At 35.7% G+C, this 24257-nt stretch overlaps 1 protein-coding gene across 4 annotated transcripts in view; it reads right to left on the minus strand.

Moving 5' to 3' along the window:
• LOC145682417 (uncharacterized) overlaps positions 1-24257 on the minus strand; it is a 53754-nt gene that overhangs the window by 26085 nt on the left and 3412 nt on the right. For 2 of the 4 annotated variants that reach the window (XM_081754041.1, XM_081754040.1), the window contains exons 2-4: positions 20304-20402; positions 11676-11850; positions 480-544 (exon numbers count right to left, since the gene is read on the minus strand). In XM_081754041.1, the coding sequence (XP_081610167.1) occupies positions 480-544; positions 11676-11850; positions 20304-20372 (309 nt within the window). In that variant the 5' untranslated portion in view covers positions 20373-20402. Of the gene's footprint in view, positions 1-479; positions 545-4680; positions 4841-11675; positions 11851-20303; positions 20403-24257 lie in introns of those variants that run through there. The other 2 variants (XM_081754043.1, XM_081754042.1) reach the window with 2 other exon arrangements.

Genomic DNA, 24257 nt, shown 5'->3' on the forward strand with positions numbered 1-24257 from the left:
TGATGACGGAACAACTCTAATTTCAGTGTATGACACCATAAGATGTAAGCACTTGTGACTGAGGTAATAAGAAGTCTGATAAAATAGTAGACCATGTAAAAACTATGGAAAAGCTGTAACAATTCTCTATTTATCTTTTTCATATACATAGGTGTAAGTATGATTCCATGGATGGCAAGGCATCAAATGCCCGGTCAATTATATAGCATTCTTAACGAAAGAAAACAATAATAATAATAATAATAATAATAATAATAATAATAATAATAATAATAATAATAATAATAATAATAATAATAATAATAATAATAATAATAATAACATTGAAGAATCTCACAATTTTGACGCAAACCCTTTGTTCTCTCGGGGGTTTCTCAACTAAAAGAGTTTACGCCTACTCCCCTAACCGAGAGGTATAAGTACATTTAGTTTCAAAAATCAATAATAATAATAATAATAAAAGAAAACATAGAAATTACCTCTTTGAGTTCCGCTAATGTGTTTTCCAGTAGCTTTATGCGATCACACAACTTAATATTTTCGTCTGAAAGAAAAAAAAAAAAAATAGAATGTTAGTGACTCTTAAAAAGTTCCATATATATAGATAGATATACTGTACAATTGAATTCTTTAAAATGTGTTATATTCTATTCTGTATCTAACATAATGATATGCTGTGTGAAGATGTTTAGTGATCAACTGCATATTGCATAGATGTAGAACGTTGTGCAGTCACTACCAAATGCTTATATACATATTCAACATGTTTTTGAGCTTTTCCTCACGGTTATATGGTTAGCTGTACACGCCGGTAGATGTTCATGTGGTTCAGATCCCACGTTAAGCTGTAGAACCACGTCTCATATAGCCTCGATATTGAAATGACGTTGAGCTTCAAACCAACTCTTCACTATCATCATAGGCATTCTGCCAGTATTGCCGCAACTGAAAAGTTTCCATGCTCCACGATCTTCCGCTAACCTTTTAGTTTTCGCATATGACTTTTCTGTTCCGATATCGTCCGCTAATTGTAGTCTCCTTCGCCCCCTCCCTCTTTTCTTGCCACCATATCCTCTAGCACGTGCAAAGACATTGTTCTCTTTCTGCTGCCAGCAAACTAGGGGAAAGTAGAGTGGTGGTTTTCCGTTGCCTTCCACCCCGCAGTATCTCAGCCGTTAAAGTCATTCTGACCACATCTGGAACTAATGTCTAAGTTGCCGTACCAATCTCTACGATTTCTGCCAATTTGTCTACAGGAGAACTGCTGCCTTCTCCCAGAACACTCTTCGTCTGAGTACTCCATTTAGACCAATTTGGTATGGATGGCCCTTCTAATAGTGAACTACCACCGCGATGTCTCTAAATTTTACTGTAGTCAAACCAACTAATCAGTCTAAATGTTCTTCAAGTAAAGGGAACGTCAATATTGAAAGCTTTATTCTAGTTGGTCGATTCATTCTATTGCAAAAAAAAAAAAAAAAAAAAAAAAAAGTTTCTACGTATCTACTTTTGATTATGACAAATAGGGCTACCAAATTTCACGAAGCAAAATAAAAAGCAGATTCCAACAAAACTTTCACGGAAGAGTCGATTAATGGTGTTACCTTCCACCCCATCCTCACCCTCCGTGTTCAGATCTAGGGCCCAACACTACGAGTCACTGTACAACAGGCGGCAATTGTGGAGGTGACTAGATGAAAGTAGGGTGCGAGAAACGAATCTTGGATTAAAATGCAGTAATATTTTGAGAATAAGAAACTGTACTATACGTGCGCTTAAACTTCAAACTAGACCTTTTTAAATTTTTACAGATGTAACACTAGTATCTAGTACAATTTCATTCATGTCCGAAGATGGGCGGGCCGTAGAAGGTAACACCTTCTCTGGGGCCATGAGAATCCATTTATTGGTAGTTTCATTGGGAGATGGGTATCAGGATTTATTTATTAATTGATATATTTATCTGGTGAGGCATACAGAAGAAGGTGACCTCAGAATGGTGTGTAAAGTATATGATGAAATGAAGTGCAGATAACTGAACACAAAGATATACGTTTATGATGTTAGTTGCGATATGGTATTAATCTTTTGCTCTGGAGCTACTCAGAGCGGGCTTAGAAACTCGTAGCCCTGTTAGTTAGAAAACAAAGAAGTGTATTCATGAAAGTATGTGCAATGATGAATGGAGCAACAATATATACGAGAATGGGAGTTATAGTGAGGGTGGCCTGATCATGTTCATGGATAGCAAGGTGAACTAACGGTGAATATGCGTAACGTGGTAGAGCTGGAGTCTGGTCTAAGAGATCATGGAGAATCGGATGAGCGTCCGCTATGCGGCATTGATTGTAACGAGAGCGAAGACTGTGTAGATGTTGATCAGCTATGCGGCATTGATTGTAACGAGAGCGAAGACTGTATAGATGTTGATCCGCTATGCGGCATTGATTGTAACGAGAGCGAAGACTGTATAGATGTTGATCCACTATGCGGCATTGATTGTAACGAGAGCGAAGACTGTATAGATGTTGATCCGCTATGCGGCATTGATTGTAACGAGAGCGAAGACTATAGATGTTGAAAGAATATTGGTATAGAAGCGCGACTATAGACCTCTTGTGTTGGTAAGGAATAAGCAAGGTGTAAAAACATTGCGTTCCAGGATTTGTAGTTTATCATAAAAACTGTAAGTATCTGCTCTTTATTTCGTAATTGTTACAAGACAATCTTTCAATACTGTTTATGATAGAAACAGAAAAGAACGTACTACGACAACTATAAAGTAATGACACACAGTCTGAGCAGTATTTATCTGCTACTTTATTATTAAGATATCATATGCGAATTGTCAAAAGTATATTATCACACAACATAAAATTATGAATTTGATTTTATAACAGGAAATAATTAGAAAGATAACGACATTGAATAAGATGCAGGCATTGTTTGTGATGCGAACATGAAGAGTACAAAGACGGTGCAACTTTAGCATTTGTGACCAAGTTTCTGCTTATTTTTACCTGTAAACATGAATATTATTAAATATAAGGATGAAAAATATACTTTCAGAATGGTATAAAAATTGGTATTGATGTATTATTAAGAAAGTCCTGAGTGCCATTATCTTGCCGATAGGGTAATTGCACTCAAACGTAAGCTGTTACTTTTTCACTTTTGTAGGAAAAAAGCAGTAAAAGCAATTAATCAATACACAAAGATATACTAGAAGCATTACTCTTTCTAATGCATCTTTTCTTTTATTGTTGCTAGATTTTTCAATTTCTCTAAAGTGAACGTCATTCCTCTATTTTCCCCTACTTAGAAATGTATACAAGTATAAACGCCCTTTTACCTTTTAAATAACTTTTTTTTTTTTTTTTTTTTTTTAATCCTTTGTGCGACTTTAAACATCTGTAACTCTACATTAAGTTTATACATGTTGAGCATATTTTTAAACTTTTACAGATCTCTTTTCAATGATCAATTGTATTTTTTAGTTAAACTTCAGCTTCAAAAGTTTTCAAAAGTGTCAGGATTCCTTTGATGTATGAATTAAATTGCCTCACATGATATCATTTTGAAATTATAATAACAATCAGAATATTTGTAACAAAATCTGGAGCAATAATTGAAATTGAACTATTTTTTTTCAAGTTTCGAGTATTCTCAATGATAGCCCGGACAATTTCACCGTGGAAAAAAAAATCGTCCAGACGATTATTTTATTCTTAAAAAGTAGGATGTGTCTGGGTGAAAGAGAACATTTGGTAACCCTGCTGTGTTAAATAACTCTCCATCTCGTTTTATATATAAGGATTAAATAAAAATGGCTGTCCAAGTTGTTTCTCTTGCAAGTGCAGTATGCACAATTCAATGTTTGCTAGCATTTTGTTATGTTTTCTGCTCTGATATTGCTTCCATCTGCACATGTCGGAGTGACAGCAGCTCGGCAAGATGATAATCATTTCGTAAACAGTGTTTTACAAGAAAATCTTTTCGCTACAAAAGCAGTTGTTGTAAATGTTTAGCAGAAGGAGTCCAGAAGTATGTAAAAAAAAAAAAAAAAAAAAAAAAGCAAGATTTACAGAATGGAAGATGCAATTACTGAGACCTAACATATCCTAACCAAATCTAACCTAGCCTAAACTAAACTAACCTGAACTAACCTAAAGTAACCTAATAATAATAGAAATAAGCGAAATTCTATCAATTTTTCGAAAATTATGCCAGACTCCTACACTAACATAAACTAACCAACCTAACCTAACATAAATTGACCTAAACTAACCTAATTTGAACAGAAACTACCAAAATTTTAACTTTTTTTTTTAAATAGCTGGACCCCGTTTGGTAAACATTGTCCGTAGTTTGTTTTTCCATAATTTTTTTCATTATCACATGGTATACCTTCCCATTTAAAATTTTCAGATAATCTCAGGAGCGAGAAAAACGTTTCACTGTATGCATTTTCTGCTATTTTCTCATCTCACTTTTTTTATTTCAAGCACTTTTCTTTTTTACCTGTAGCCGTTTGAGATTAAGAACTGGAAGTTTTACCTGAAACATCCAGTGTATATATACGTACTTTTATTTAATATGAAAGTAGGTTTCAAAGTAAAGTCATACTTAATAATGCTAACTGATGTTAATTATCAAATCAACGCAATTTTGTTCACTCACCGGAAACAGTAGTAGTTGAAGTAGTAGCCTTAATCGAAGATTCTGGTTTTGGTTTTGTTTCAGTATGTTTTTTACCACGAGACTCCGCCATTTTATAAATCGACTACACGAAATGCAATTTATTCTAAGTACTATATTCACTTATATCATACAATATTGTTTCTATGGTTTGAACGCAAGAGCCATCATTATTGTGTATTTGTTAATTTTATGCTCACACATTATTTAGCAAGAAACGATAACATTACTTATAATATATATAAAGGTATAAACAAATAAAATAAAATATATATTGTGTCAAATATGGTGACCTAGTAGGACACGTTGGCTTAAATATAGAGTGCACACTTCTGCTGTGAAGGGTTTCTCGTTTAATCCCATGCTATACGAATTGTGATGAACAACATCATGTCTGTGGGTTTCCTACTAATTCGTTTTCCCGTATACCTACTTATTCAACTAGTTCTTCAATATAATCATTCTCTTACACTTATCATCCGTGTTTCCTCCAGGCTATTGTAATATTTTGCCTGGTTTTGTTTACAAATATCAAACATGTGCTTGTATTTACAAACATCCAACATGTACTTTTATTTATCAATACCAACCATGTGCATTTTACTATGGATTACTACATCTAGTGCTCTCAACGGGTCGGGTCGGGTCGGGTTGAAGACCGACCCGACCCGTGATCCGATCCGATTGACCTGACCCGACAACTCGACACGAGCTGACCCGATTGACCCGACCCGACAACCCGACCCGAGTAGCCTGACCCGATAACCCGACCCGAGCTGACCCGACTGACCCGACCCGTTTGAGAGCACTATGGTCACGACACTGGGTGAACGCCAAAATGCACTCCCATTGGGAATTAAACCCGGACCACTTGTACCGAAGTCTTACACGTTAATCACTAGCTACATCAAGCGGGGGATTTGTATATGCATCTTAATGAATATTTGGCAGTTTTGAGGTTTGGTTATTTCTTTTTATAACTGATGCCAATGTCCGACGTGGGAGAATTTTTTTTTTCTTGCTTTAGTTCTATATGACGAAATTTTTATTCAAGGTCAGTGTTCTCACCTGCTCGGACGGCAGACGGTCTTCTCGGAAGGCAGTAGCAAGAGTCTCTAGGCGGAGACAAAAGGAAATAGTTTAACTACAATGATAAGGGTTGAGGAAACGGCAGAACACCTGTGATTTTTTTCCAACCCTTCAACTTTCATTCCAAAATAGGTTCTTATGATTCCGGTACCCGCGTCACTTTGATTTTTCTTTCTCGGTAATTAAAACGTATTTTACAGTATATATAGTTGCAAGTAAGAAGATACATAATATGAATTTTGTAATTTAAAATTTAAAAATACAGTATGATAATTAATTATAAAGTACTAATTTTATTTCATCACTTTCAGCCCAACAAATGAAATTCAAACAATTCGCTTCCTGCGTCTTGGTCATCAATACTGCGTCTTATTCTTTGTCTTGCACAGTCAAGTCTTGGTCCTGCATTTCGTAGTCTTGGTAGTCTTTCATGCTATACAAGACCCAAGAATGCTCGCCTGATCGGTACAAATGAAGACCAAGTGTGATTTTGATTATGGTCTTTCATACTATACGGAAAGCAAGAAAATATGCTTATCGCTACTTCGTGATCACCAAAACAAGGCCATGAGCAAGATTCCTATGCACTTCGTCTTGCATATCCAATCTTTATCTTATTCTTGTATCGATGTTCTTGGGCTTGGTGAAATAAAATGAAATATTCAGTTTAAGGTCCCTCGATTCTGCACCGAGGCTAAGGGAGATAGTGACCATGAGAAATGAATGTAATGGTGGAATAAAAAAAGTGGGAGGAAACAGGAGAACCTCGAGAAAACCCACTACACAGCGTTTCTCCACCACAAAGCCCACGTAGCACAAGCTGGGATCGAACCATGGGCACCATGCACCACAGATGAATTCTCTACCACTGAGCTATCGCGGCCCTGCTTGCGCTTGGTCGCACATATCCAATCTTTCTTTTGGCCTTGCTTAAACAACTTCTAGTTTTGTTCTAAATCAGACTCCATATTGGCGTAGATATTAATATTACAGTCGATTGGTAAAATCAATCTTCCACATTTAAAAATTAAAGTACACACAAGTAGAAAAATAAGCATTTATCATAAAAACACTAGCTGCAAGTGTTCAAAATAGATTTATGGTTTCTATAAAATCAATTGAAAATTAGGCAGCTAGTGAAAAACAGCAGCTTTCGACTCCAGCCGAGTTTAAGCTCAACCTAAACTCAGTTGACCAAAGTGAACTGACCTGACTGACCCGACCTGACAACCCGACCCGAGCTGACCCGATTGACCCGGCCCGACAACCCGACCCGTTTGAGAGCACTAACTATATCTGCAGGCGACGAGACAACAGCAACATGCAACAGCACTAATTACATAACGCCAAGGGAATAGCGGCGCCACTGCCTCACCTGAAGTGCCTGTACAACTGAAAGGGTTACAAGAAAAGTTATCAGTTTGCGATTTATTAGCTTGCTCTGGAGCTTTAGGAAATACCTAAACCAAAGTCTTTACTTTGCCAGCTTTCCTTCTTAGCTTGCTTTGGAGTTCTGTTGGGATTTTTAATCTCAGTTACCTAACTTGCTTTAGAGCTGTGTTACTCTTTACACCTTTACTGCTTGCTTTGAAGCAATGGGATTCCTAATCCACTTCCTTCGCTTGCTTTGGAGCTCTGTGGAGATCTTGTTCTAAGCTGGTAGGGCCTTGGGTCACTTCTGTCTATCTTATATTAGAGAATTTACATTATTGTCGTAAAATACTGTTTATAAGGATTTTGTAATAAAAACTGGTAGTGGAAAAAAATTTCAAACTGCAATTTGCTCTACCTATGTTCTATCAACACCTGCACAAGCAGAACTTTACACTATACATCGGATCGTCCCATTGTTTGTGGAGCTAATGTTGCAGGTGAGAATTATTCACCATTAGCGCCATAGGCGCCGACTTTGGGGGGCAGGGCACTTTTGGCCCCCCAATATTTAAAGGTGGGGTCCTCGCCCCCCAATATAATCCAGTTGAGGAAGAATTACCAAAGAGGAGCAAGAATTTGTGTCGTAAATTACGTCGTGCCTTTAATTCAATATTAGGAACAGCTTTCTTATTCGATAGAAAGCACCATTTTCAAATCGGCGTTTAACCTTTTTAGGATTTCCACTTTTTTAGGTAAATTTTAGACTTTCACTCAAACAGCTACTGCTTCCTTACTATTTATCGTAGGATCGTGGTTCATACCTCGTTTTTCTCAGGATAGATCATACTTTCCAACGGCACCACTCTCTTGTCCGTATTATACACCACAAATAAGAAAATTGAAAGAAAAACATTAAATTTTTCGAAAAAAAAATCGAAATTTTTGTGCCCCTTTGGCCCGGGCCTGGGTTCACATAGGGATCTGAATCTTTAAAAAAAAATCTTGTTATATACATAATACGTGCGCAAAATTTCGTTCTTGTATCTTGAAAACTGAGGTCGGGAGAAATTTTTGAAAGTCTGAAGGTGACCCATCTTTTCATATATGTATATGAATAGAGGAAGTTCGGGTATTATGGAATAGTCGGATAATATGGAATACCTCATTAGCTCGCCTGTGATGTGTTGCTTCTAAGCGGAGAGGAAAGAAACTACTATCTCACGTCCCCATGATGCTCTACAGCCAGTCTCCATGTGATTGTGACATTCGTTATGTTGGTAGACGTGAAAATCTGATTTCTTATTCAGGAATACTTTTACAGGTAAATTTTTTACAACCTGTATTTTCCTATTGAAATTCCTAGAACAACAATTCTTTATTTACTATGACGTTGGATATATAGAGTGGTAGTTTGATAAGCGCCATTATCCTATACGCCTTCGAATGCGTTTAACAGCTCTTTCGTTTCCAAGCTGGCGTGGAGGGCAATATGGAATACCCGCAAGAAAAGCATGGTATTCCGTATTCCGTATGGTATTCCGATTACAAAAATATCTATCGGTATTGGGCAATTAAACATACATTTATGATGACAACAATGCTAAGTGTATTTTTTTTATTACAGCAAATTGTCTGATGATACAAGGGATGAGCTTGGGTCCAGCGTTCATGATGTTTAATGTGAGCACACAATGACTGTGCCGATCCTGAAGCAGAGTATTATATTTATGACTTTTGCAAGTAATCACAATCAGTTACGGCTTGGTATTCAGAATTTTCATATATTGTCACTATATTCATTGTATGTTCAACAGAAAACTTTTTTCTTTTCTATATAGCATTTGTATTCCATATTACCCGACTATTTCATATTACCCTCCAAAGTGGTTTCTTTACAAATTATAAATTTTACCTACCCCTGTAACGAAACTTCTTTATCAAGATATACATAAATAAAGCCAAATATGTAAGGCATATACTTGTTTTCCTTTTTGTTTCAATGTGCAATTATTAACTGAGTTACAAGCGAAACAAAAATGGTATTCCATAACACCCGAACTTCCTCTATATATACCTAGGTATAAAATATTTTTTAAAAATGTACTGCATCATTCCTATTTAGCCTAGAGTCATGGTTCAAACGCCATTTTCTTCAGTATAATAAACCCTTTCGAACGGTATCACTCATATGTCCGTATCATACACCTAAACCAGATAATTAGGGAAAAACTCGGAAGTATTTTTGCAAATCCAACGAAAACATTTTGCCCCTCTGGCCTAGGCCTGGGTTGACGTAGGGATCTGATTTTTTTCTAAAAATACATTGTTATGTACATAATACGTGTGCAAAATTCCAAACTTGTATCTTAAATACAAAGGACAGAAAAATTGTTGAAAGTCTGAATTTAGGCTCTCTCTCTTTATACACACACATACGTATATACTTATTATAAAAATTTACTGCGCCATTACTATTTAGGCTAGAGTCATGGCTTAAAGGTTATTTTCTTTAGTATAACAAGCCCTTTCCAACGGTGCCATACACATGTACATATCGTATTCCTGAACCAGAAAAATCGGGAAAACTGAATTTTTTTCTGAAAAAATCAGCCCCTCGGAACATTTGCGGCCCTCGTGCCCGGACTCGGCTTCACGTAGTGATCTCAGAAAAATTTGAGAAATATCCAAAGGTACATACAATTCCAATGTGATATCGTGAAAACTACAGGCGTGAAAATTTTTTGAAATTTGCCTTAAGAAAAAGTAAAAAGTCACGCCCTTCCTCACCCACTTGGCGCAGCCAAGTTGACCATCTGGTTCCAAAACGCATCTGGGGTGTTCTTTGGTCCATCCTTAACTTGACTAATAAAAAAACGACTTAAGTACCTCTTATACAACCTAAATAAGAGGTTAAAGACCATAGTACGCCATGGTAACCAAAGTTACCAAAAATCCTACAAGAGTTAATAGAGCACTGAAGCTTCAATCTACACTATGGTAACACTGATATGAGAAGTGAAGATCAATGTGATGCAGTAAAGTTCCCAGAATTTGTACTTGAATTTGTTTTAATGCGTTTACACAAATTTGACTTAGGTCATGAATTTAGCAGCGGAGCAGATGCAGCAGACCGAGATCTGGAGGAAAGGGGGCCTTTATCCAGCAGTTGATAGAAAACGACTGAATATGATTATATATTTATTCATTGTTTTGCCCCCCCCCCCCCAATATTTTCTTCAAGTCGGCGCCTATGATTAGCGCCATATCAATAATAGTGATATAGCACTGAACAAACTTCACGACATTGATAGAATAAAGAATGAAAAGAAGTTTTACGTCCCACGGTTATGCCGGTTAGGCTAAAGGAGACAGTGATGATGAGAGATGAATGAAATGGTGGAATGAAGAAAGTGCGAGGAAACGGGAGGACCCCGAGAAAATCCACGAGCACGGTGTTTGTCCATCACAAAGTCCACACGCTAGCTGGGATCGAACCAGGAACCCCAAGCACTGGAGGTGAGCGCTCTACCACTGAGCCACCGCGCGCCCCCACATTGATAGTATAGTCCTAAAACATCTCTTACCCAATATGCTTCATCATCTCTAAACATTTCGAGTTACAATAATGAATTAGAACTGGTAAATGTGCAACTTTTCCTGAAACGCCTAACTCTTTCCTTCTACGGTTCTAAGATGCTCAAGTGTGGGGTCTGAGACAATTGCTCCACTTGCTCTTGTACCCAGCGGATGGTCTTGAGCATAGGTCATAACAAATAGGCGTTAAACTAATTGATTTCATTGTGGCATGCCTAACAAGAAGACTGAGCCGCGATCTTGCAGCATGTAGTTTAAGTGATCTACCTATCAATCGGACGACCCCGTCGGTTTGGGTCCCGATAAGGAGGGTCAATGCTCGTTCTAGCCTCGTGTTAGAGTGAATCAAGGGAATTATCCAGCCTATGCAAAGTGGGTAAAGACGGCCGGAGGTTGCATCAAATCAATTAAATTCTTAGAAATGGTTAAGAAGGATTATTGTTGTACGTGGAATACGAAAAACTAACTAAAAACTTATTTTGGGGGGAGACTGAGCCCGATGGCCCCCTTAATACTCCATTGCTAGAGTCTATGAATGCTTTTAGAAGAAAATAGTTTTATTATCTCTTCTTCATACTGTTCAGATGGACTTCTATCAAACACACGGAAATTTCCATTGTCTATTTTGTTTTCTATTATCTTACCTTTGACACTAAGAAGCTTTGATATAACATCTTGTTGATGAAGCAAAACAACTCGACTGTTAGTAAGTTTATACCGCTATGGACTTTTATCAAACACACGGAAATTTCCATTGTCTATTTTCTTTTCTATTGTCTTACCTTTAACACTAAGAAGCTTTGATATAACATCTTGTTGATGAAGCAAAACACCTCGACTGTTTGTAAGTTTATACCGCTATGGACTTCTATCAAACACACGGAAATTTCCATTGTCTATTTTCTTTTCTATTATCTTACCTTTGACACTAAGAAGCTTTGATATAACATCTTGCTGATGAAGCAAAACACCTCGACTGTTTGTAAGTTTATACCGCTCTGACTTCTCGGCTTCCTGAGCAGCACTTAGCTCTTCTTTCAGAACTTGGGTCACACGTTGTAACTTGTTCGTTAATGCCAGTGATTCAGTGTGAAACTAGAATAAGGATAAAAACGGAAACATTCTAAAAATTATTGTGATATTTTCAAAAGTACACGAGCTTTTCATTAGACATGAAAATATTTTAGTTTCGAATTTTTTTTACGATAACGTTATAGTGACCGCAACAACTCGTACAGCTTCAGGTCTACGCCAATCATAGAACAGCTCAAGTGTTGCCAACAAACTCTGAAGAAAATAGGCTAGATGGACTTCAGAAATAAGCTTTTTTTACACAACAAATGGCTAGATTTTGAAATGCTAACCTATAACACACATTGTAGATTTTAAACCCCTCTTCTGCGTGTAGGATTATAAGTCAGTTATAGTAAAATTTGAAATGTTTAATTTTATTCGCTGAAGACTAACAAGCAACATATATGACTTTAAATTACAATAAAAATCCATCAACAACTCATTTGATTTCCGAAAGTCAACAGAAGTCAGTCAGATATTATAAGCTGATTTGAAATAAGTCATCATCGATAACGTTGCAGCTACCCGAGGCGCTGGAACTGGATGCACCATCTTTGGATTGTGGATTGGTTGTGTTTGTGAAGATTGCCATTGTCCCAATTTTCAGTAGTACTTCTTTCGGCAGGTCATAGTCCTTACTAATACTTATAATTTCTCTGTACACCCACATGAATCAACATTATTACATTGAGAGTTTTCAAACTGTTAAATATTATATTTGTTTCCTTTAATTAAAAAAAAAAAATACAATCCCTGTGGCTTGAAAAACCGAGCAGTTTACTAAATTTGCATTAGAAAACATTGCATTGAAATTGCATTCCAATTCTCAATAGGCCGTTATGGAAGCGACATTAAAGTTTTTTCTGAGTCGATAAGTATTGTTAAGTAGTTCTAAATCTGTGGTTAGAGAGAGAGAAGGAAAATGAGAAACAAGTGTTTGTTGCTTAATAAAACACCTTCTGTAGAGAAATCAATTAATGTGACAATATATGATGACAAATAAGCTAATTTTTAAAAATTACACTTTATTTTTTAAAAAAAAGTATTTTTAGAATTAATTTAATGGCTAATAAAAGAAAAGCCCAAAATGGCAAAGGAGCTTTATAAAATAAGCTATATTTAAGACTATAAGCATTTCGTAGATTTGTATGGCTAAATGCCTCTCTAAATAGGCTAGATTTATCCAAAAATGGCAAAGGAACTTCATAAAATAAGCTATATTTAAGACTATAAGCATTTCCTAGATTTGTATGGCTAAATGCCTCTCTAAATAGGCTAGATTTAGCCAAAAACGGCAAAGGAACTTCATAAAATAAGCTATATTTAAGACTATAAGCATTTCCTAGATTTGTATGGCTAAATGCCTCTCTAAATAGGCTAGATTTAGCCAAAAACGGCAAAGGAACTTCATAAAATAAGCTATATTTAAGACTATAAGCATTTCGTAGATTTGTATGGCTAAATGCCTCTCTAAATAGGCTAGATTTAGCCAAAAATGGCAAAGGAACTTCATAAAATAAGCTATATTTAAGACTATAAGCATTTCCTAGATTTGTATGGCTAAATGCCTCTCTAAATAGGCTAGATTTATCCAAAAATGGCAAAGGAACTTCATAAAATAAGCTATATTTAAGGCTATAAGCATTTCCTAGATTTGTATGGCTAAATGCCTCTCTAAATAGGCTAGATTTAGCCAAAAATGGCAAAGGAACTTCATAAAATAAGCTATATTTAAGACTATAAGCATTTCGTAGATTTGTATGGCTAAATGCCTCTCTAAATAGGCTAGATTTAGCCAAAAATGGCAAAGGAACTTCATAAAATAAGCTATATTTAAGGCTATAAGCATTTCCTAGATTTGTATGGCTAAATGCCTCTCTAAATAGGCTAGATTTAGCCAAAAATGGCAAAGGAACTTCATAAAATAAGCTATATTTAAGACTATAAGCATTTCGTAGATTTGTATGGCTAAATGTCTCTCTAAATAGGCTAGATTTAGCCAAAAAATGGCAAAGGAGCTTTATAAAATAAGCTATATTTAAGGCTATAAGCATTTCGTAGATTTGTATGGCTAAATGCCTCTCTAAATAGGCTAGATTTATCCAAAAATGGCAAAGGAACTTCATAAAATAAGCTATATTTAAGGCTATAAGCATTTCCTAGATTTGTATGGCTAAATGCCTCTCTAAATAGGCTAGATTTATCCAAAAATGGCAAAGGAACTTCATAAAATAAGCTATATTTAAGACTATAAGCATTTCCTAGATTTGTATGGCTAAATGCCTCTCTAAATAGGCTAGATTTAGCCAAAAACGGCAAAGGAACTTCATAAAATAAGCTATATTTAAGACTATAAGCATTTCCTAGATTTGTATGGCTAAATGCCTCTCTAAATAGGCTAGATTTAGCCAAAAACGGCAAAGGAACTTCATAAAATAAGCTATATTTAAGACTATAAGCATTTCGTAGATTTGTATGGCTAAATGCCTCTCTAAATAGGCTAGATTTATCCAAAAATGGCAAAGGAACTTCATAAAATAAGCTATATTTAAGACTATAAGCATTTCCTAGATTTGTATGGCTAAATGCCTCTCTAAATAGGCTAGATTTAGCCAAAAACGGCAAAGGAACTTCATAAAATAAGCTATATTTAAGACTATAAGCATTTCCTAGATTTGTATGGCTAAATGCCTCTCTAAATAGGCTAGATTTAGCCAAAAACGGCAAAGGAACTTCATAAAATAAGCTATATTTAAGACTATAAGCATTTCGTAGATTTGTATGGCTAAATGCCTCTCTAAATAGGCTAGATTTAGCCAAAAATGGCAAAGGAACTTCATAAAATAAGCTATATTTAAGACTATAAGCATTTCCTAGATTTGTATGGCTAAATGCCTCTCTAAATAGGCTAGATTTAGCCAAAAATGGCAAAGGAACTTCATAAAATAAGCTATATTTAAGACTATAAGCATTTCGTAGATTTGTATGGCTAAATGCCTCTCTAAATAGGCTAGATTTATCCAAAAATGGCAAAGGAACTTCATAAAATAAGCTATATTTAAGGCTATAAGCATTTCCTAGATTTGTATGGCTAAATGCCTCTCTAAATAGGCTAGATTTAGCCAAAAATGGCAAAGGAACTTCATAAAATAAGCTATATTTAAGACTATAAGCATTTCGTAGATTTGTATGGCTAAATGCCTCTCTAAATAGGCTAGATTTAGCCAAAAAATGGCAAAGGAGCTTTATAAAATAAGCTATATTTAAGGCTATAAGCATTTCCTAGATTTGTATGGCTAAATGCCTCTCTAAATAGGCTAGATTTATCCAAAAATGGCAAAGGAACTTCATAAAATAAGCTATATTTAAGGCTATAAGCATTTCCTAGATTTGTATGGCTAAATGCCTCTCTAAATAGGCTAGATTTATCCAAAAATGGCAAAGGAACTTCATAAAATAAGCTATATTTAAGACTATAAGCATTTCCTAGATTTGTATGGCTAAATGCCTCTCTAAATAGGCTAGATTTAGCCAAAAACGGCAAAGGAACTTCATAAAATAAGCTATATTTAAGACTATAAGCATTTCCTAGATTTGTATGGCTAAATGCCTCTCTAAATAGGCTAGATTTAGCCAAAAACGGCAAAGGAACTTCATAAAATAAGCTATATTTAAGACTATAAGCATTTCCTAGATTTGTATGGCTAAATGCCTCTCTAAATAGGCTAGATTTAGCCAAAAACGGCAAAGGAACTTCATAAAATAAGCTATATTTAAGACCATAAGCATTTCCTAGATTTGTATGGCTAAATGCCTCTCTAAATAGGCTAGATTTAGCCAAAAATAAGCTAAATTGGCACCACTGAACAGTTCTGCCTCACGTGTGATACATCGGAAGAATTCGGAACGATTCGTGGAGCTGTCTTCCGAACACACACTTGAGAAAACGTGAAACAGCAGAAGTTCACCAACAATGTTGCTAAATTTAGAAGACATAACGAACGACTGACAAAAAAAAAAAAAAAAAAAAAAAAACAGCACTTAAAAAACTATAACACGAACATTAACAACTACTCGAATTAAATGGTAACAATAATAATAGCAAAACATATAAAACAATAGCAACAAAACCAAAATTAACGGCAATCCAACAACGTTGTTCCCTCAGTAGATGTTCTCCACGTAGCGCGAGAGACAACACTGACAAAATTTAATCGGTGGGGAATTGACGACCGGAACACACCCTCGCGTTTTATTGGATGATGAAATTGGTAGACTTACGTCAAGCTTCACGACTCGTTGCGATCACTATAGTACTACCAAAGTCAGTTATTTCTCAGACTCACCTCGGCTACTTAGCACTACCCTGCTGAATTTTAAGACATTATGCTATCCTTGTATGCAGTGGCGTATTTACGATTTTGTTTCGGGGAGGCTTTACTAACTTTCGGGAGGGGCTTTGACTGAAAATGTGAAAATTCTGCAATATATTTCATATACTTTACTATAGTAAGATTTCGGGGGGGGGCTTAAGCCCGGAAGCCCCCCTAAATATGCCACTGCTTGTATGTTTCATCCTCTGGTGCATCAGATACAGTGCGTGGTCATTGGTGAAATGATTTGCAAGTCAAGAAATGGGTCATGTCCGGGGTTAAATAGAGTCCAGAGACGGCTTTTGAGGGAAGTCACATCGGTAAACTTTTATTGCTTCAAACTAAGGGAAGAAAAGTTAATTAATGTTCTACTTCTCGAATACAAAAATAGTACATTTTTTTAAATGTTTTCTTCCCTTAATTTGAAGCAATAAACTTTAATTTTCATTAATGTGATTTCCCTCAAGATCCACCACAAGTTTTGTTAAAAACTATCGTAGTATATTCGGTGACAAACTCTATAAATGATTCATAGAATGTGTGTGTGCAGATGCAACGTGAACCTTCAGGTACTACAGGTTGTTCGCTGTCGGTAAGGAATCCGTTAAAGATGGAATTTATGCAGAGCATCCCAGATCAATTAAAAACAAGGAAAAAAGTCCGACAAGGAAGTGCAACAGATTGTGTTTAAAAATAGCTCCCGTATACAGTAAATGATAACATTACGAAAGGTAATAAGAATAAACTACGACAGTTGTCATGCCATTCTGACAAAGAACTTGCGTATGAGACCTGTTTCTCCATGCCTTAACAGACGACCAGAGGAGATGCAAATGACAATTTGGGGAATCCTTATTGACTCTGTAGACAATGATCCAATATTTCTGAACCGCATCATCACGAACGAGGAACCAGTTTGGTGCTTCTTTCTAAGTCTACAATTGTAGCTTCAATCTGCGATATGAGAATAGTTACACAAAACAAAGACTCTACGCTATCAGAACAAATTAAAGGCAAGGGGGTTTTAGATTTTAGAGGAACTTCTTCACGATGAAGAGACAGTTAACAAAGAATGTACATGGTATATGTACGTTATTTGTCTTATACATGAATCGATTAATCGGATATGTCTTGACTTTGAGGAATTGGCTCCTTCTTGGCAATAATTCTCAGCAAATTGCTCAATTATTGTGCTCTTTGAGCTTGTGAAACGTAGAACAACAGTCCTGCAACATCCTTCATATTTCCCAGACTTTACTATTACTATGATTATATTTATTTCCGTTCTGTCTTATGATAGAACAATTACATGCGGACATTTTCAGTCTGAGAAGGAGATTATCGGAGGTTATACAGTCGATTTCAGTCAATGAATCCCAGAGTTCGTACTTCAGTCGTATCAATGTTGGCACTACAAGGGGTCAAAAGGACACAACTTTGAGAACGGATGTATCTACATAACAGAAACGTGGTTTCAGATATGAGCTTGAAAAACATCCAGATATAGAATTTATTAACTCTAGTGATATAATAATAGTGATATAATAATAATAATAATAATAATAATAATAATAATAATAATAATAATAATAATAATTATTATTATTATTATTATTATTATTATTATTATTATTATTATTATTATTATTATTATTATTATTATTATTATTATTATTATTTATAAATTTCACAGGAGCACTGAACTTTCAGATTAAAATATGATCTATATATATAAAAGAGAACGCACAAATCCTTTGTTACCTCATCACGCTAATACGGCTGAACCAATTTCTTTTATTTTTGGGGGGTTATTAGGATTTGGACCCTAGATGGTTTTTATCATATCACTTTAATTTTTAATTACCAGTGTCTTGAGATAATTGACCATTCAAGTGTCCATAACGTACAAATCCTTTGTTAGTTCATCATAGGTAAAAATAAACGTATTTATATGCAACCCGCATGACCGTGTAACTCGGCGGGTTAACATAAATGACAGGCGATATAATGTTAACATTTACTGCAATCTACTATGGTTTTTATCATATCACTTGAAAGCGAAAACTTCCGGGGTGACCGCAGCGAAGCGGGGCGGGTTAACATAAATGACAGGCGATATAATGTTAACATTTACTGCAATCTTCTATGGTTTTTATCATATCACTTGAAAGCGAAAAAGTAAAAATTATCTAAGTAACAAAGTTTATTGCGTTCCGGGGTGACCGCAGCGAAGCGGGGTGAACGCTGCTATCTATATATATAAAAGAGAACGCACAAATCCTTTGTTACCTCATCACGCTAATACGGCTGAACCAATTTCTTTTATTTTTGGGGGGTTATTAGGATTTGGACCCTAGATGGTTTTTATCATATCACTTTAATTTTTAATTACCAGTGTCTTGAGATAATTGACCATTCAAGTGTCCATAACGTACAAATCCTTTGTTAGTTCATCATAGGTAAAAATAAACGTATTTATATGCAACCCGCATGACCGTGTAACTCGGCGGGTTAACATAAATGACAGGCGATATAATGTTAACATTTACTGCAATCTACTATGGTTTTTATCATATCACTTGAAAGCGAAAACTTCCGGGGTGACCGCAGCGAAGCGGGGCGGGTTAACATAAATGACAGGCGATATAATGTTAACATTTAATGCAATCTTCTATGGTTTTTATCATATCACTTGAAAGCGAAAAAGTAAAAATTATCTAAGTAACAAAGTTTATTGCGTTCCGGGGTGACCGCAGCGAAGCGGGGTGAACGCTGCTAGTTGGTCATAAAATTTTTATTCTAACTTAAATATTGTTCAAAAAGTGGTTATGGTAGAAAATGAAGCTGATTTTTGAAGGTTATTTCAGCAAGATAGTTTTACTCATTATTTACTATTTGGATTTGAGGATAACATGTACTGCCGGTTTCATGTTTATAGGATTACCGATCTTGTATTGTGTATGAATTATATATTTCTCCGAATTTAAATCATGTAAGTAAAAAAAAATTTACCAAGTAGATTTTTGAAAGAAATACGAAACTCGGTCAATGTGATTGACAAAGCGAGCCTGAAATCCTTTCTCCTATGTATGAGAAAATAGTCATAAACTCAATAAAAGTTTGGCGCATTTCTTCATAAGATTTATATTTAACTCTATTGTTTCCTTCTAGCTTTGTCTCTCCCAAGCACGCACTCAGAAATTTTTATTGGGAGGGGTAATAAGTTTTGGTGCCCTGGAAAATCAGCGCCCGGAGCGAGAGTATACGAGCTATCCCATACATGTGAGTGGGGTCGACAGACGAGCTGCGAAGTGCTACCATGATTGGCGCGAAGCGTAAGAAAATTTTCAAAAACAAACCCTACTTTTCCTTGATTTTGAGCACTTTTTATTACTTTTTCCTTCCATTTTATATTTATCCTTTTTCTCCCGAATTTTGCGCCCCTTTCCTCCTGCACCCGCGTCCGTTACTTACCCTGCTCTCTCCAACACTCCGCACAGCACGGCACTGGAATAGGTATAACATGAGTTTACTACTAGGGATGCGCACGAGACAGGATTTTCCTGACAAAATTCGAGTCGAGACATAGCTCTTCCAATAGAGAAATATACATTTTTCGAGTCGAAACATCACTTTTACAGCACATTTTCGAGTCGAGACAGCCATAAATCTTGTCTCGTGCGCATCGCTATTTACTCCAAACTTTCAAAGTATACAAATTATAGTTTTAATTATTTAAAAAAACTGGGGGTCTACGACCCTCGGACAAGGCTACATCCACTACTGGATAAGTTACTGCTACTGATATCCTCAGAAAGAAAGTAATAGAACTAGGTTTTTTTTTTTTTATATATGTAAAGAAAGCGTTCAGACAAAATATACGATCAAAATTTTGTGCTACTCCAATCTTTTTCGTAGTATAGTTTTATTATTGAAGTCTTCAAATGTGTGTGGAGTTGGAAAGTTTTTCTTTTTTTCTTCTTTTCTTTTTTTTTTTTTGGTGGTGGTGGTGGTGGTGGTGGTGGTGGGTGTTCAGATCAGGTGGATCCCCCGCCTGAGTATCTAATTGATTTCTCCTTAAACCATACTGAATCAACTTACCTCTCTCCATTTTACGAAATCCTCAACTATACTCAGCAAATCCTCATCTACTTCGAGTTTCTTGTCCATATTTACTTGATTGTTGGTTTATATTAGAGGCTTTGAAAGAAAAAAATATTACAAACGAAATTAGTTCATTTTACTTTTCAAACGTGCTTAATGATTTACTTTAAAAATAAATGTAATTTCATCTTCTAGGGATAAGTTACGTTTAATACGAAGAAACACTTCTATTATTATGACTATTTAGGTGGTTTTATGAATAAATCTTATTTTTACATCCTACTTTCTATTCTATTTACGATTAGGATTAGGATTTAGCAGTGGCGGATGTTGAAGGTAAAAACTATGGAAGGGGCAGCCAGAACTCCGACTGTGATAGATACATCATGAGTTTACTATAAACTTTCAAAAATATATAAATAATAGCTTCAATTGTTTTTATCGTTCAAGAAACTGGCGGGCCTAGGCCTCCTCAGCTCCGGCCTAGATCCGCCACTGGAATTTAGATTTCTGGGCTTTTGACATCTATGGTGATGTTAGCCCGTCACGTATGAGGGATAACGTCCCTCGGCGATCACACTACCCAAGGAAAGGGAAGTAGGGAGGCAGCCTGAGACCACTATGTCAGGTATCATCCCGACATTTGCCTGGTGTGAATGAGAAAAACCCAGGAAAACCTCATTCAGGATGGCTGGACTGGTAAAGCTTTTACACTTTTTCGATCGAGTGTCCCTTCCGGGAATCAAACCCGAAACCGCTCGCTCTATTATGTTTTGTGATAGATAGATAGATAGATAGATAGATAGATAGATAGATAGATAGATAGATAGATAGATAGATAGATAGATAGATAGATAGATAGATAGATAGATAGATAGGCCTAGATAGATATAAATATGAATCCGAGTCCGAGTCTCGGTGAAAGGTCTTTAAAAATTTAAACTCATTACAGTGACTCGAATTCCACTCTCTACTGTAAGACCATATATTATATAGCCTTGGTGCTTAAAAAGAGTAAACAAATATGCTAAGAGTATTTTTCTCTTTTGCAGATTATTATAGAAATTTTATACATAGTAAAGGAAGCAAATGATAAGTGAACTTCAGTTTTCTAAACAAGAATTAATCAGATTTTCTTCGTATACATTTCGAATCAATTTACTTTTTCTAATTGTGGTTCTTATTACCTAAATTAAGTTATACTGGGAGAGCATTAGAATAGGATTGGAATCAGGCAGAATATAGTTTCAAATTTGAAGTCACTCTTATATTTCCAGGCAGATGTCCAAAGCTTATTCGATTCAAAATAAATTTCATGGAGCAAGTAAAATTACGCGTTATCAATGAATTTATTTATTCAATTTACTTCAGTTTCATTTAATTTCAACAATATAAAATCATTTTATGCATAAAATAACATGTATGTTTTAAACTTGTAATAATTATTATTCCAATGTGATTTGCACAATAGAATGTAATATTAATAATGAATAAGTTTTGTTTGTTGTCCTATTTTTGGCAACCATACTTTTTTTAAAAATTTACACAGTTAATTTTCACAAAATGGAATATATGCAGGGGTGTAGCCAGCAGCTTTTTGTAGGAGGGGCCGTCGTTTTTGAAAGGGGAGCAGCTACAATGTACAAAACCAAAAAAAAAAATGTATTGCAGCTTCCAGAAAACTAAAAACACTGCTTTTAGCTTTAGCTTATTATTATTATAATTATTATTATTATTATTATTATTATTATTATTATTATTATTATTATTATTATTATTATTATTATTATTATTATTATTATTTTATTATTATTATTATTTTATTATTATTATTTATTTCATTTATTGCTTTTTTCATAAATTATATTCCTGGCAGTTTTTATTATGTTTAACTAAGAACTACTACCCCAGATCAAACATTATACCTTTGTGCATAACTATTTGAATTTAAGCCTTTGTACACATAACCTATCTATAAAGGTAACCAAGAAAATTCTATCACTTTCTCACCCACCACTTTCGAACATTCATATGTCAGCTAACGTAAGACGTATCTGGAAGATCAAAAATAGTCTTCATCACCATCGACGCCCTTCTGTCAAAATTCTGGAATACCATGGATTCCATCACGGTAGAACTTGGTGGGGCGTAAAGCGAAGAGGGTATCAAGTGCATTTTGAACCTCTATTAGGGATTCTAACTGACGTCCTCTAAGGTGATTGTCCAAGGCATGGAGCAGGTGATAATCGGAAGGTGCAATATTCGAGGAGTATGGCGGATGCAATAGTGTTTCCCATCCAAGGAGAAGAATGGTACCCCGGGCCATCCTAGCCACCTGGGGCTTAGCGTTGTCCTGTAACAGAAGGATCCGTTTGGTATTCAGAAGTGTTGGCTCCAGAGTTTTGTGTTTTTCTTGAACACGGCTCAATTGCTGACAGTACACAATTGCATTGATGCTCTGACCAGCTGCTATCAGTTCACGATGCCGCGAGCAGTCCACCAAACACATAGGAGGACCTTCTTCTGATGCAGCACGGGTTTCGGCTGTTTTGGAACCGGTTCATGGGATGCTGACCAATGATGACGGCAACGTAAATCTTCGTATTGGACCCACTTCTTATCACATGTCAACACCCTGTCCAGAAATGGCTACTTCTTCAGACGAGACAGCAAAGAAACACAGGTGTCTGCTCGCGTTACTTTCTGGCCCGGATGCAAATCATCTAGGACCCATCGATCCAATTTGCAGTGTTTTCCTAGTTGATGGAGGTGCTGCCTAATGTTTTAGCCACTCACACTGAATTGTAGTCCCAGTTTCTCACATGTCTGGCTACTGTTCGCCTGCCTGAAAATCTTCATTTTGGACATGTGTTGGTCTTCCGACACGTGGTGCGTCTTCGAGTATTTCGTCACCTTCCTTAAACTTGGTAAACCACCGCTGCACTGTTCGCGTAGTCACGGCATCCTCACCAAAGGCATGGAATATCTTTCGCTCCGCTGCAGCGGCGTTTGACCCCTCACGCCTTATGACTCTATGGAGGTTCCATGTTCACTCTGTCCTTACGCAAGTTCTCGGTGTATGTTAACTGCCACAACCAGGTAGTATGTTGGATATATGCACACCAACAACTGATCTTTGCCTTATCTTCTTTCGCATTCAACTCACGTTGTAAGTGCGAATTGAACACCGACAAAAAGTGACAGAACTTTCTTGGTTACCTTTATAAATAAGACTGATTTTCTTTGAAATTACACTTACTTTCTTTAAGATTTCCTGACAAAAATATTATTTATTTATTATTCGTGACTTAAAAAACATAATTATTTTATTAACAGCTATATCTTACTCCTGTTTTACACCAAGTAGCATTTAAAGAAAGTGAATGAAATCCAAACTGAAAAACTGAATAAACACGTTGTTTTTCACCAAATTTTCCATTTAATATAAAATGTTTTTTTTAAACACTACTCACAGTATAAAAATATAATGTACTTACTTAGTACCATTGTTTTATCGTACTTGTTAGAACGTTTGTCTTCAAACTGTCAAATACAAATCGCAGTAAATTGTGTAATCTGTTGTTACCAAAAGGTATACCATACTATTTTCCGATTGCTATAAGAAGAGATACCATACTATTTTTTGATCGGTGTGGTAAAATTCTATTTTTTCATGCTATTTTACCGTAAACTATTAATTATATGTAAATTTTATTATTTTTAAGTGATTGAAGCGAAGTAATCTCACGATGATATTTTAAAAGGTGATCATTTCGAAAAGGGGGGGGCTAGCCACGATGGGCCTCCGTGGCTATACCCCTGAATATATATGTAAGTAATCAAAACATATGGATATCGTACTTCTAACATTCCTAATAATGTTAAAAAAACGTAATCGAAATCATGTGCTTTTAAAGCCTCGATGAAGCCATAGCTCATAAGGAAGCCATG

This window comes from Thermobia domestica, chromosome 3 (genome assembly GCF_964235325.1).
Source record: "Thermobia domestica chromosome 3, izTheDome1.hap1.1, whole genome shotgun sequence".
Lineage (NCBI taxonomy): Eukaryota > Metazoa > Arthropoda > Insecta > Zygentoma > Lepismatidae > Thermobia > Thermobia domestica.